The sequence below is a fragment of the Garra rufa genome, chromosome 19 (assembly GCF_049309525.1).
Source record: "Garra rufa chromosome 19, GarRuf1.0, whole genome shotgun sequence".
Lineage (NCBI taxonomy): Eukaryota > Metazoa > Chordata > Actinopteri > Cypriniformes > Cyprinidae > Garra > Garra rufa.
Window position 1 is genome coordinate 20,474,833 of NC_133379.1, and position 15,861 is coordinate 20,490,693.

Sequence of the window (15,861 nt, forward strand, 5' to 3'; positions counted from 1 at the left end):
GTATGAAATTATGCTCATTTCAGATGCATATTAACTAAAGTTAGTTCGATGTAGGGGTCAACTGATTATCAGCCTGGCCGATTATCAGTGCAGATATTAAGCTTTTTTTATGGTTATTGGTATTACCATTTTCAAAACCAAATTGGAGATAAAACTTTTAAAAGCATTTAAAGAAAGTTTTTGTCAGAGCTCTTGTTATTCTCAATTTTGACATAATTCTTCCTTTTTACACCAGACATGTATCAGTTGAAAAATATCGGTTAGCGGTTCACATGATCTGTAATAATCAATATCAGCATCGGCCCTGAAAAACACATATCGGTCGAACACTAGTATGGTAGATTTTTACACAAATTAATAGAAGTAATAAGAAAAGAGATATTCCCACCTTGCATTCTAGTTGATTTTTATGAATACGTTTTATGGACAATGCATTTGTTTACAAATAAAATCAATATAATTTCAAAAACAAAAACAAACCGGTTTAAAAGGTGGAGATGCTCAGTAAAAGTTTAATGTTATTTTCTCTTCATGGTATCTGCTTTCTCCTAAACCCCTCCTTATAACAACAAACCATCCATCTGTCTCAGCATGAGTAAATGGCAGTCTGGAGAGAAAAGCGTTGCCATGAAATGCCCTCTAACTGGATTGCTCTTCCCCTTAAGAGTCCTTCAATGCTGTCTCTGTCCAAAGACAATGTGCATGCCAATGGATGAGACCTCAATATGGTCGCCAAACAGATGCATGTCATTGACTCCCACCACCCCTGAAATGACGTCTCTGCCACCAGAGACTGAGAGAGATGCCAAAGGCTCTCAGTGATGACCTTTGGACGAGAAACCTTAAAACACAGAAATCAAGACCTGCATGGTTTAAATAAAGAAGTATATGTTTAATACAAGAGGTATAGATATAGTTAAAATGCAAAAAGGGAGATTTATTGATTTGATTAATATTTGATTATTTTTTAAATATACTTATAATGCTTTGTTGAACATTAAACCACTATGCAGAGACAGCCAGAATTTACGAAAAGATTATTGTTTGTTCCAAGCTTGCGACTGATGCATGCATTTGCATGATTTAGGCAGTTCTGAGTCATTTATATACTGTGACAGAATGAATATTATGAGTTATCAATTTAAATATATAGTGAATAAATAAGTATCTAGATTTTGTTTATGTGTACATTATGTTTTAGAGCTGTAAATATTATTGTGTGTGTTTATTAAGTAGCTGTGATAGAAAGAGATAATTTATGTTTGTTGCTCTCCTGTAGATTTGTGTTTATGTGTTTGTGCGACAGATCACAGTGCGAGTGTTTGATTGTCATCTCTGCTCTGCAGGATAAAACCAGCGCTCTGAGCCTCAGTAATGTGGCTGGAGTTTTCTACATTCTGATTGGAGGACTTGGGCTGGCCATGCTGGTGGCCCTGGTTGAGTTCTGTTACAAATCCAGAATCGAGTCTCGAAGGATGAAGGTGTGTAAAAACCATGATAATCCACAATGTTCAGCATCTACAGCCCAGTATAGCGCAATATTTAGATCTGTCCGCATTATGGGCTTTGTGTTTGGCACTTATAATGTTTTATAACTGCTATCGTATACTGACCTCACTTCCTCTGGGGGATCTGGCAGAGCAACGTGTTGGCATTTAAGAGGTAATTGTGGGTGGGTGTAAACATCATACCACACACTGCGCCTCTCTCTAATCCTGGAGCGCATTGCTCTCGCATGCTTACAAAATTAAGAATACAGCGACTTATATAGATTTAATTACCCACAAACCCATGTGGTGACTCATAATTTTCATTTAAGGTCCTTCAAAGGGAATCTGAGAAGTAATTTTTAAGACATGGTTTATGAAACACATGGTGTTGCCTAAATATTTTTTTCAGACAGCGTCCAGGAACAGCAAAAAAAATGTGTTGATATTTCATATTGGAACAGGAAGTTTTGGAGTGTGACTCGAAATACACCTAATAAGACTTTCTTTCTTCTGTGGAACATAAAAAATATATATATTTTATAAATATACAGTCAAGCCCAAAATTATTCCTACCCCTGGCAAATTCTGACTTAAAGTTACTTTTATTCAACCAGCAAGTTGTTTTGACCAGAAATGACACAGGCTTCTCCCAAAAGATAATAAGACGATGTACAAGAGGCATCATTGTGGAAAAAAAATATTTCTCAGCTTTTATTTACATTTAAACAAAAAGTGGCATGTCCAAAATTATTCATACCCTTTGGAAACTGTCACAGTCTATGGGACAATCCAAAGTTCTATTCCAAATAGTCCAAGCTGTTCTAAAGCATCCTAATTACCCTGATTCATTGGGAACAGCTGTTTTAATCAACTTAACAGGTTAAAAACAGAAGCTCTCTGCTGTTGGTTTGTGGACAGTCATGGCTAAGACAAAGGAGCTCACTGAGGACCTGTGGCTGCGTATTGTGGCTGCTCACAAGTCAGGAAAGGGCTATAAGACCATATCTAAATGTTTTGAAGTTCCAGCGGCTACAGTGCAAAGTATTATTAAAAAAATACAAGACGTCCTGCACTGTGAAAAATCTCAGAGGACGTGGTCGGAAGCCAAAAGTGACACCTGTTCTGGCCAGGAGGATAGTGAGAGAGGTAAAAAAGAATCCAAGGATCACCACCATCACAATTCTGATTTTTTTTCTTGCAATTGCGAGTTTACATCTCACAATTCTGGCTTTTTTTCTCAAAATTGCATGATACAAACTTGCAAGTCTGACTTTTTTGTCAGAATTATCACCATTCTTTTTTTCTTAGAATTGCGAGTTTATATCCTGCAATTCTAACTTTTTTTCTCAGAAGTGCAAGTTACAAACTCGCAATTCTGACTTTATAACATGCAGTTGCGAGTTATTAAGTCAGAATTGTAAGATATAAACTCGCAATTCGAAAAACATATCAGTCTTTTTTCCCCTCAAAACTGGACTTTATAACTCAATTGCGAGTTTATATGTCAGAATTGAGAGTTTTTCTTTATTTTTAGTTTATATCATGCAATTCTGAGAAAAAAAACTCAGAATTGTAAGATAAAAAGTCGCAATTACCTTTTTTAAAAAGTTTAATTCAGTGGCGGAAACAGGCTTCCATACCCTTAGGTATTCCAAGATGTAGATAAATTTGTTTGGATTTGGAAATTTGTTTTTGCATTACTGTGGATAATCTGCAGTGAATGGGTGCCAACATATTCTCAGAATTAGAGTTCAGCTCATAAAAACATCACCATTATCCACAAGACATCCACATGACTCTAGTCCATCAATTAATGTCTTATTTATTTAAAAGCTGTATGTTTGTAAGAAACAAATCCAATTCTGATATGAGTCTGCTTGCAAACGAACGGTGCATATCCTGATTCACATGGGATGACTTTTTCACTGGAAAAAGCAATATTATGGACTTATTTTAAGAGGATAGAGGACTTATTTGAGGTTAAAGGTTTAGTTCACTCCTGAATTCAAATTTACTGATAATGTTCAAGATGTTCATGTCTTTCTTTCTTCAGTCAAAAAGAAATGAAGGTTTTTGAGGAAAACATTCCAGGATTTTTCTCCATATCGTGGACTTCAATGGGAATAAATAGGATGAAGATCCAAATTGCAGTTTCAATCCAGCTTCAAAGGGCTCTACACGATCCTTGCCAAGAAATAAAGGTCTTATCTAGCAAAACGATCGATAATTTTCTACAAAAAAAAAAATAGAAATGTATATATTCTTTAACCATAAAATGCTCTATGACTTCACACATCACGTTGGAAAGATCACATGTGGTTTCGCTAGATAAGACCCTCATTCCTTGGCTGGAGCTCTTTGAAGCTGCAATAAAACAGCAATTTGGACCTTCAACCCACTGATCCCCATTGAAGTCCACTATATGAAGAAAAATCCTGGAATATTTTCTGAAAAAAGACATCATCTTAGATGACATAAGGGTGAGTAAATTATCAGGAACTTTTTGTTCTAGAGTGAACTAATTCTTTAAAAAATTAATGATGGATTTGTTTTATTATAAACATGCAGCTTTTTGCTTGAGAAGATCCTACTTGGTGGACTTGAGTTATGTCAATTAGTGGATTATTGTGATGTTTTTATGAGCTGTTTGCACTATTATTCTGACAGCACACATTCACTGAGCGAATTATGTAATGCTAAATCTCTCCAAATCTGTTCCGATGAAAAAAACATACTCCTCTACATCTTGGATGGCCTGAGGGTGAGTAAATTTTAGCAAATTCTCATTTTTGGGTGAACTATTTCTTTGAGTGTTACACTGCCAAGTATTTTCACCATGTATTTTGTGTCACAACTTCTTCTTCAGCGACATGCCACTCTTCTCTCCTCATTCTTCAAGTGTTAAGACATTACAATCACAGAACAGCCACATTTAGAATATCAGAGCAACAAATCGTTGTTGCTTGCAGGCCAATTAGTCTGCATCAGCCCGAGCAACATAATCCCCAGCAATCCACTGAAGTGTGCTGGATTTAAATCATTTATTCGTCAAGGATGTACAAGCCAACATCCGCACCATTAGCTCCAGTTTCAAGCCTACAGGGTTTCATTATGTAAAATTGCTACATGAGAGAGTGGCTTCGAGTTAGTGTGGCACTGGTCTCATCACTGCCGCACTTGATGGCTGTTATTTTTCACCATTTCTTATCATGAATCATTGCCTGCACTGGCTGAAGCAAATCCTCAGATCAAATGAAATGTGTTTACGCGTAATTGAGGTCAGAGCTGGTGCGTGGAGTTAGCCGGCTTCAGAAGCGCACCGCACGTGCACCAGTGTGTCTGAGCAGCTTCTTTGTGTTTCTTTTCTCCTAGCAAATCATTGATGCAGCCATGCTCAGCTCCACGCTGACTAGGATGGGCAGCGGAGGTGAGAACGGACGCGTGATGGCGCATGACTTCCCTAAAGCGGCACAGACTCTGCCATGTATGGGCCAGGCGGCTGCTATGGGCCTTAGCACTACTGGGATGTAAACGGCCATCAGCTTCTTCGAGATCAGGGGACATCAGGAGACCGATGGAAAGCGTAGGAGAGGACGTGAGAGACACTGCAGCGCACAGCTCACCTGCCACTGAAGTACTGCCAAATGGATTCATGGACACACTCTGGGCTCCAAATCAAATTAGATAAGGAGGGAGGAAAATTACTTTTCTAATATTAAGATGTGTTTTTGTTTGGTTTTGGAACTTCTCCGGTGCAATAAGGAGACCATGCGTGAGGTGTTTTTGTATGAGCATCATTTTTGACAAAACTGAGAGGTTTCCCCTCAATCTCATAAATTACTGAGAGTTGAACTGCAATGTTTTTTCAGTGTCTCGTTTCCCCCGAATAACAGTTTCCGATTGCGCTTATTTTATTATTTTTTTTATTTATTTGTATCTGTCTTATGATATATCTTCGACACACATCTCTCATGTGTCAAAATCAAGTATTTTTCAACCATCATTGTTCAGATAGTTAAAGAAATGGTTCATGCAAAAATGAAAATTGGCTGTCCAACATGGACTCTGGATGAGTTTGTTTCTTCATCAGAACAGATTTGGAGAAATTTAGCATTCCATCACTTGCTCACCAATGGATCATCTGCAATGAATGGGTGCCGTCAGAATAAGAGCTGATAAAAACAACATTAATCCACAAGAAATCCACATTGACTCCAGTCCATCAATTAATGTCTTGTAAAGTGAAAAGCTGCATTTATTGATGGACCGGAGTGGTGCGGATTATGTTGTGATTATCCATTAGAGAGCAGGTGATGGAATGCTAAATTTCTCCAAATCTGTTCCGATGATAAACAAACTCAACTACATCTTGAATGGCCTGAGGGTGAGTTCATTCTTAGCGAATTTTCCTTTTTGGGTGAACTGAAAATGAATGGCTTCTGTCTGCCATTGGTTGGACAAATAGACTAAACTCAAAGGTTGGGTGAGTTAGGATGTTGACTATTAAGTGCTTACTATATAGTTGCATATTAATCTGGTAATACATAAAGTATTTTAAAAGGGATAGTTCACCCAAAGTTGGAAATTCTATAATCATTTACTCACCCACTTGCTGTTCCAAATGTGTATGACCTTTTTTGTGGAATGCAAAAAGAAGATATTTTGAAAAATGTCTCTTTTTCTCCCCCCATGCAATTTTTTCCCCAATGTTTTAATCTTTATTGTATGGAAGTCGCTTTGCACCACTGAATAACAAATAAGAAAAATGAAAAAATTCATTTACGAATTGTGAGTTTTTATTTAGCAATTCTGACTATAGTTTTCACATTTCACAGTTCTGACTTTTTTTGAGCAATTGCGTGATACAAACTCGCAATTCTGACTTTTTTCGAACAATTGTGAGTTTACGTCTCGCAATTCTGACTTTTTTCGAGCAGTTGCTTGATAAACTCGCAATTTTTACTTTTTTTGAGCAATTGTTTACATCTCACAATTTGCAATTGCTTGTTACAAACTCACAATTCTGACTTTATTTCTTGCAATTCTGACTTTTTTTTCAAGCAACTTCGTGATACAAACTCGCAATTCTGACTTTATTTCTCACAACTGTGAGTTTGTGATTTTTTTTCAAGCAATTGCGTGATATAAACTCACAATTTTGAAAAATCAAGCCAGTTACAATTCTGAGAAATAAAGTCAGAATTGCGAGATACAAACTTGCAATTCTGAAAAATTAAGTAAATTATGAGTTTTTATTTAGCAATTTCTTGCAATTGCGAGTTTCCATCTCGCAATTCTGACTTTTTTCGAGCAATTGCATGATACAAACTCGCAATTCTGACTTTTTTTCTCAGAATTTTGAGATATAAAGTTGTAACTCTGAAAAATGAAGTCAACTCTGAATGGCAAGTTTTTATCTCGCAATTCTGAAGCTATTTCTAAATTAATTTTTAATTATCTATTTATTTTTTCTCAGAATTGTGAGAGATATACATCAGTTACAAATTGTGAGTTTTTAATCTCGCAATTCTGACTATTTAGAGAAATTGCGTGATACAAAACTCGCAATTCTGACTTTTTTATCTATTTATTTTTTCTCAGAATTGAGATATTAACCTGCAATTCTAAAAGATGAAGTCAGTTATGAATTTTAAACTCGCAATTCTGACTTTATTTCTTTATTTTTTTATTTAATTGTTTATATCACGCAACTCAAAAATTCTGAATTTTGAGTTTATATCTTACAATATCTTCAATTCTGAGGAAAAAAAGTCAGAATTGTAAGATACAAACTCGCAATTCTAACTTTTTTTCTCAGAATTGTGAGATATAAACTCGCAAATCTGAAAAATGAAGTCTCTTATGAATTATGTTTATCTTGCAATTCTGACTTTATTTCTCACAATTGCGAGTTTACATCTTGCAATTCTGACTTTTTTCAACTTTTTTTCTCGCAATTGTGAGTTTACATCTCGCAATTCTGACTTTTTTTGAGCAATTGCATGATACATACTCGTAATTCTGACATTTTTCTGACATTCTTCAAAGTACCTTCTTTTATATTCCACAAATATAAGAAAACCATACAGGTTTGGAACAATATGAGGGTGAGTAAATGATGACAGAATTATATTATTTGGATCAACTATCTTTTTTCACCTTCACCAACAATTATGAACAGAATGAATGTTTGTTTGATGTCTTCAAATGAAAAGCAAGCAAGTATGCTACATCAGTATGTCAGCTTCATTGCACAGTCTACAAATGTCTTCCTTTCCAACCAGTTTGATTGGCAAGCCTCTCTAGGGAAGGTGAGTTCTTCCATAGGTTCGGAGAGGCTGATTACCAGTCTTGTCATTGTTACTGCTGTAGCTCACAGTCTCACCCTTCACTTACCAACACTTTGGATCAATCACCGCTTCCCCGTCCATGCTGCTCGATAGAGTCTGAGAGTTAAAGACGTCAGAGAGAGAAAAAAAGAGGGTATAGACTACACACGCAGCTTCACTTTTTGCGTTTTGCCACTTCCGTTCTGTCTTCCTTTCTTGGTTTACATAACATGCTTTTTTATGTTGAAGTAGCTCATGATATGTATATTACATCTTTCCCACACTCAACCGCTAGTGAGGTCGGTGTACACAGATGTGACAATATCAACAAATTCAAGGGCAGCATGAGCACCCAGGAGATTGTCTACTTAGGAGCCCTAATACTTCTGTTTATAATATTGTCATTGTCAAATATCGTCGTGTAAACACCAATTCCATGAATAGTATTTTATGGAAATCTGGCTAATAGCCGACACACGGACAACTACATAAATTGCTCATGCTGTGAGATTAATAGGGTGATTTAATAGCCTGACTCTAATCCATTCGAGAGGAACAAAGCTCGGTGGCGATGTTTGCTTGTTGCTTCAGTCGTTGCTTTATGCTCTAATAAAATGATCCCACTTTTGGATACATAGACAGGAAACAAATGATGTCAATAACAAATGATGATATATCGCAAACTAAGACTCAATTTTTTTAATTTGGAGGTGCCGCATCAGGACTGGACGCACTGATTCAAGCGCAGAACAGGACGAGAAGTGGTAGATCACATAGGAAGTGATGAACTCTGATGGATTGGTCATCAAAAACTATAAAGGAGCACAGAGGTAAAACTGAATGTCAATACTCCAAGCACAAGATCTTCATTCAGCCATTCAGGAGAACTTTCTCTCACCGCTGAGGCTCTGTGGTGAGCTTTTCTCTCTTTGTATCCTTGCTCGATACTTTGCCAGTGAACCTTCAGCGGTTCGCACATCGTCTGTCCTTTTTATTGCCGACTTCATTTGTACAAAATAGAGAGAATCAAACATAACATGACGTGGAACATTTGTGCTGACAAAACGGTGCTTTGTGGCCTTTGTTTTCCATTCGATGGGTTATTCGTTTCGTTTATTATATTTTGAATTCTTCCTGGTCTTGTATTTAAAGTGAAATTCTGTATTTTAGATGTTTCTTTGATTGGTTTTGCACTTTTAGTCTTAAATAGGGCTGTCAATCGACTAAATCGAGTGAATCACGAATAACATACGTGATTAATTTGTCGAATTAATTGAATACTGTACATCCATGTTTGCTGAGAAAGAAATAAAACATTTAAAACGAATTAATAATTTATTTATAAAAACACATTATTGTGGCATGACAGCTTTAAATAGACATTACACAATGTGATTTATATATTGTCTGTAAGTCAGTATAATGTTTTATTTTTTCATTTTTTCCTAAGTCCGCTAACTCATTTTGCAATGGATTTGTCTGATTAAATCTGTTACTTTTATTTAATCACTTGCATTGACAGCCCTACTTATGAAAAAAATCTCCTCTTTTTCACTTTCACCTCACAAAATACCTTTTAAAAACAGCAGCAAGATGTAACAGCAAGAAATCAACGTGTTGACAAGGAGTATTCGGAAATAAACCTTTTCTTACTTGAACGCTTTTTGTTTCCTATCAAAATTTCTGCTTTTGACGTATGTGTCTATCTGTTCTTTGTTCTTAACTAGTTGAGCATTTGTTTTAAGAATGGATGATGCATCTTCTGTGTTTCTTCTCAGCGTCATCAGATGAATTCATGCCCACAACTGAGCGGCGCTGATACAGAACATCTTGTTTGAGCTCTGTTGGCTCTCAAAGCGCTGTATTGATCTCGATAAATGCCACATTTGTTCTCTTCCTTCTGTTTCCCCCATAGGCCTGGCCTTTCACTCACTCACTTCCAGCAGAGAAATAGCTCACGCTCAAGACTTACAAAGTGCCAGAGGCTTTCGTGCATTTGCAAAGTGTTCGGAAACTCGGTGCTATCTGAACTCGGCTAATTGTGTGCCTACAGGAAGACATTCATCTCTGAGAGCTGAAGCTCGAAAGTTTTGTGTTTAGGGTAATATTGAGGTTCCCAAATTTTTTGAATTGCAATTCTGTTTGGTCAAAAGGGTTGTTCATCCAAAAATGAAAATTCTGTCATCATTTGCTCAGCCTCAAGTTGTTCCAAACCTGTTTGAGTTTCTTGTTGGTAAACAAACAGTTGCTGGAAGCCATACCAAAATTACTATAGAAAGTCTCAGCTTTCAAATTTTGCCATTTTTGTAAGAAATTCAAACAATAAATACATTTTATTGCTCTTTAATGTGACGTGACAGATCGCGTGAACCAATCATCTTTTCATTTTTACTAGTTAAAGCTCAAAATAAATATGAATGAACATCAGAAGAAAGTTATTGGACAGTAATTTTTTTTATGTTTTTTTAAAGAAGTCTCTTCTGCTGACCAAGCCTGTATTTATTTGATCTAAAATACAGCAAAAGCAGTAATTTTGTGAAATATTTTTACTATTTTAAATAACTGCTTTCTATTTGAATATATTTTAAAATGTAATTTATTCCTGTGATCAAAGCTATATTTCTAGCATCATTACGTCAGTCTTCAGTGTCACATGATCCTTCAGAAATCATTATAATATGCTGATTTGCTGTTCAAAAAACGCTTATTGTTATTATTATTGTTGTTATTTATTATTATTATTATTATCAATATTTAAAACAGTTGAGTAAATTTTTTCAGGATTCTTTGATGAATAGAAAGATCCAAAGATCTGAAATAAAAAAGCTTTTGTAACATAATACAATATACGGTATGCCATTCAAAAGCTTGGGGGAAAAAAGCTTTTTTTTAAAGAAAGAAATTATAAAAATTAATACTTTTATTTAGCATGGATGCTTTAAATTGGTCAAAAAAGATGATAAAGACATTTATAATGTTACAAATGATTTCTATTTCCGATAAATACTGTTCTTCTAAACTTCCTATTCATCAAAAAAACCTGAAAAAAAATCTACTCAGCTGTTTTCAACATAATAAAAAATGTTTTTGAGCAGCAAATCAAAATATTAGAATGATTTCTGAAGGATCATGTGACTTGAGTAATGATGTTAAAAATTCAGCTTTGAAATCACAGGAGTAAATGACATTTTAAAATATATTTGAATAGAAAACAGTTATTTTAAATAGTAAAAATATTTCAAAATTGTACTGTTTTTGCTGTACTTCAGATCAAATAAATGCAGGCTTGGTGAGCAGAAGAGTATTCTATAAAAACAATTGACTGGTATTGTATTTCAACTGCGGAAAGATGCCAAAACACAGCATTTTTCAAGTTCAAGTCTGCTAACATTAATCTAGTCTCCTGTCTGGTTTGGTTGTCGGACGAATTTAGCAGATTCAGCAGATTAGTCACATAGCCTGTCACTCAAACTTACTGCGAAGGACCAATTGTTTGGTTAACAACATTCTTATGTGTCAAAATTAAGACAAAAACTTGTAAATGCTGAAAGCTAGATGCCAGAACCAAGTTGGTTAATTTATACAGAACACATACTGCAGTGAAGTGAATCACTGTTTGCAAAAAAAAAGAAAAGATCCTAAGAGATTAGTACAAAGCTTAGTGTTTGATCTCTTTTAAAATAATGTAGAAAAAGAAAAAGCTACTTCCGATTTGCTGCTTCAGTCTTTTGTGATTTTATAAAAATATACAAGACAAAATCATAATTGAATTTATAAAAATTACCCTGTTCAAAAGTTTTCATACACTTGATTCTTAATACTGTGTTGTTACCTGAATGATCCACAGCTGTTTTGTTTGTTTGTTTGTTTGTTTGTTTAGTAATAGTTGTTCATGGGTCCCTTGCTTGTCCTGAACAATTAAACTGCCTGCTGTTCTTCAGAAAAGACTTAAAGGGTCCAGATTCTTTGCTTTTTCAGCATTTTTGTGCATTTGAACCCTTTCCAACAATGACTGTATGATTTTGAGATGCATCCTTTCACACTGAGGACAACTGAGGGACTCATATACAACTATTACAGAAGGTAAACACTCACTGATGCTTTAAAACGATGCATTAAGAGCCCGGGGTGTAAACTTTTGAATAGAATGAGGATGTGTACATTTTTCTTTTTTTACCTAAATATAATTTATTTATTTATTTTAGCACTGCCCTTTAGAAGCTACAGAGGATACTTACATGTTCCCCAGAAGACAAATTCAACTTCAAATTCAACTCTTAATACATCATGTTTTCTTTCTGAAGCACCAGTGAGCATTTGAACCTTCTGTAATAGTTGCATATGAGTCCCTCAGTTGTCCTCAGTGTGAAAAGATGGATCTCAAAATCATACAGTCATTGTTGGAAAGGGTTCAAATACACAGAGATGCTGAAAAACCAAATAATTTATGGGACCTGAAGGACTTTTCAGAAGAACAGCGGGCAGTTTAACTGCCATTTTAAATATCTGTATCACAATGGACACATATCTGTTTTAAACCAGACTGACATCACTCAAAACTTCATTCTGTAAGCAAAAAAACTCCCAATACCCATTTCTTTTTCAGTTATCCTAAAACAGTTGCCATGCCAACCCTAGCACTTCCATGCCTTAACTTGAGAAAGAGCCTCATTGTTATCAACTTTTGTCCGTAAGCTGTTTTTCATAATTTACTTCTCCCGCTTTCATATTCAAACAAGCCAGATTGCCTTTGAATTGTTTTATTGCGAGCTAAGTGGAAATAAAAACGTGAATGCTAATATCAAAGCGTCCTGCGTGTTTGCTAATAATCACTCTGGATGCATTGCCTTTAAAGAGAAAGACTTAATTATAACATCTAACACTGCTGTATGCAATTCACATAACACCTTCAATGGATGACACACATGCTGAGGTCTGATATCTGTGACAATCATAATGACCATAATTTGGCTAGTGCCCTTGTCATTAATGATGTTAATTCGTGCTGATTGACATTGGCATCTGACCTGCTAATAATAACCTCATCCCGCGCTGTTCTGTTATTGAAATGATGTTTACTACCTGTCTGTCCTATAAAAGTGTAGCTGTGCTGGGGAACCAACATCATCTCTCTGTGTGGCTGTATGAATTGTTTTTCAGAGCTTGTGTGGGAGGCTGCAAGCAAGAGTAGTGCTCCGTTTTGAATGATCATGGTAATTAGTGCAACGCACACACTGAACAAAAGCCATCTTTAAAGTAGAACATGCGCAGGCAAATTAAAGCAGTGTATTGCTATGAGTGACATGTTTTTTTTCCATTCTCATCTGTCTTTCAGTTGGCTAATCTGACATTTGCATGAGTATGAATAGATGGGCAGGATGGGAAAGGTATGACACGGACAACTTTATGACACATGACGCATCTGTTATTTGTAGTATTGATTTGATTGAATCTACAAGTGCAGAATGAAACTGAACTGTGTTGGCCCTTTTAACTCTAACAAGGTGAACGTTGTTTATTTGACCCTCTTTAGCCCTGTCTGGATTCTAATGAATGTATAATGTCTTCTTTTATCCATATAATCACATTGGAGATTTTGTTTAGATGGACCGGCAGAACAAAACAAAAGTCCTATTTTACTCTGTGACCTTTAAAATGGATCGTTTGAAGGAAATCTCTGAAAAATAAGCCAACTTTATCACCTGGTTTGACTTCAGGTGATTTTCTTTTCGGCGACAGTTGAACAGCCGTGTTGAAGCTTTTCTGTTCATTAGCCTGCAGTGACATCAACTGGCCATTTGTAGAATTATTCCGTATTGTGTAGTCTTTTGAGGTACTCATTTATTTATTTATTTATTTATTTATTTCACTTATTTGTGACCCTGGGCCACAAGACCAGTCATAAGTAGCACAGGTATATCTGTAGTAATAGCCAAAAGTACATTGTATGGGTCAAAATTATCGATTTTTCTTTTATATTAAGTAAGTATTTAAATAAAGATCATGTTCCATGAATATATTTTGTAAATTTCCTAATATAAATAAATCAAAACATACTTTTTGATTAGTAATACGCATTGCTAAGGACTTAATTTGGACAACTTTAAAGGCGATTTTTTTTTTTTTCAATATTTAGATTTTTTGCACCCGCAGATTCCAGATTTTTAAATGGTTGTATCTCAAAAATCGTCCTATTTTAACAAACCATACATCAATGGAAAGCTTATTTATTCAGCTTTCAGATTATATATAAATCTGACCCTTTTTTGTGGTCCTGGGTCATATTTATTTATTTATTTTTGTAACGGGGCAACTTTTATTTTATTTTATTTGACAACTGCAGTATTCATGTAGTCCAGGGTTCCTCAAATCTTACCCTGGAGGTCCAATGTGCTGCAGAGTTTAGCTCCAACCCTGATCAAACTCACCTACCTGTGATTCTCTAATGATCCTGAAGACCTTGATTAGCATTCTCAGGTGTGTTTAATTAGGGTTAGAGCTAAACTCTGCAGTGCATTGGACCTCCAGGGTAAGATTTGAGGATCCCTGATGTAGTCTATATATTCATTCCTGTATCTCATTTCAAATAATTTGAAATTATTTCAATAAAATGTATATTCTGCTGCTCAAACGTTTGGGATCAGTAAGATTTTAATGCTTTTTAAAGAAGACTTTTCTGCTCATCAAGGTTTATTTGATTAAAAATACAGAAAAAAAAAAACGAATATTGTGAAATATTATTTTAATTTAAAATAACTGTTTCGTATGTGAATGTATTTTAAAATGTAATTTATTCCTGTGATACAAAGCTACATTTTCAGCATCATTATTCATGTCTTCAGTGTCACATGATCCTTCAGAAATCATTCTAATATGCTGATTTATTATCAATGCTGGAAACTTTTGTGCTGCTTAATATTTTGTTGGAACCTGTGATATATTTTTCCAGGATTCTTTAACAAATAAAAAGTTGAATAGAAAAGTATTTATTTAAAAGAGAAATCTTTTGTAACAATATAAATTACCATCTAAAAGTTTGGGGTCAGTAAATTTATTTTTTCTTTTTTGAAAGATAATACTTTACACTTTCACCAAGGATGTGTTAAATTAATAAAAAGTGATAGCACAGACTTCTATTGTTAGAAAAGATTTATATTGTGAATAAATGCTGTTCTTTTTAACCTTTTATTCATCAGGAATTCTGAAAAGAGAATGACTGGTTCAAAAAAAAATATTAAGCAGCACAACTGTTTCCAACATTGGTAATAAAAGTAATAAATCAGCATATTAGAATGATTTTTGAAGAACTATGTGACACTGAAAACTGAAGTAATGGCTGATAAAAATTCAGCTTGCATCACAGGAATAAATTCTATTTTAAAATATATTAATATAGAAAACCATTATTTAAAACTGTAATTATTTCACAATATTACTTTTTTCTGTATTTTTGAGAAATTAAATTAAGAAATTAATACTTTTATTCAGCAAGGATGTGTTAAATTAATAGTAAAGACTTATATTGTTAGAAAAGATTTCTATTTTGTATTTCTGAGGGGTTATGTGACACTGAAGACTGGAGTAATAGCTGATGAAAATTCAGCTTTGCATCACAGAAATAAATTATATTTTAAAGTATATTAAAATTGAAAACTGTTATTGTAAATTGCAATAATATTTCATACTTATTCTGTATTTTTGATCAAATAAATGGAACATTGAACGGCAGTCTATATATATTTTATTTATTGAATATATAATTTTATTTATTTATTTTATTTTATTTTACGTCCGCAAGATACATATAACCTAATGTTTAACCCTGCATTTACACTGTAATCTCTTCATGAAATTCAGTGGAGCTTGTGATGTAGCCATTGTCAAGGGAGTCTTATGTGAGCACACTTGCTCTAGGTTACCAGTCTCCAGGCAGTCTGCGATGGCCCCAGGTGCTCTATTTAAAAACTGATTTTGACACACCCGAGCGCAACAGAATAACTGCTTACAAATCTTGTTCCAACAGGTCAGGTTATTAAAATGTT

General features: G+C 34.7%; 1 protein-coding gene across 1 annotated transcript in view; it reads left to right on the top strand.

Annotated features, from left to right (window-relative positions):
• Positions 1–9,481, top strand: part of gria1b (glutamate receptor, ionotropic, AMPA 1b) — a 106,975-nt gene extending 97,494 nt beyond the window's left edge. Inside the window, exons 15-16 of the mRNA XM_073825138.1 lie at positions 1,347–1,481; positions 4,863–9,481. Coding sequence (XP_073681239.1) covers positions 1,347–1,481; positions 4,863–5,021 — 294 coding nt within the window. The 3' untranslated portion in view covers positions 5,022–9,481. The remainder of the gene's footprint in view (positions 1–1,346; positions 1,482–4,862) is intronic.
• Positions 9,482–15,861: the final 6,380 nt, after the last annotated feature.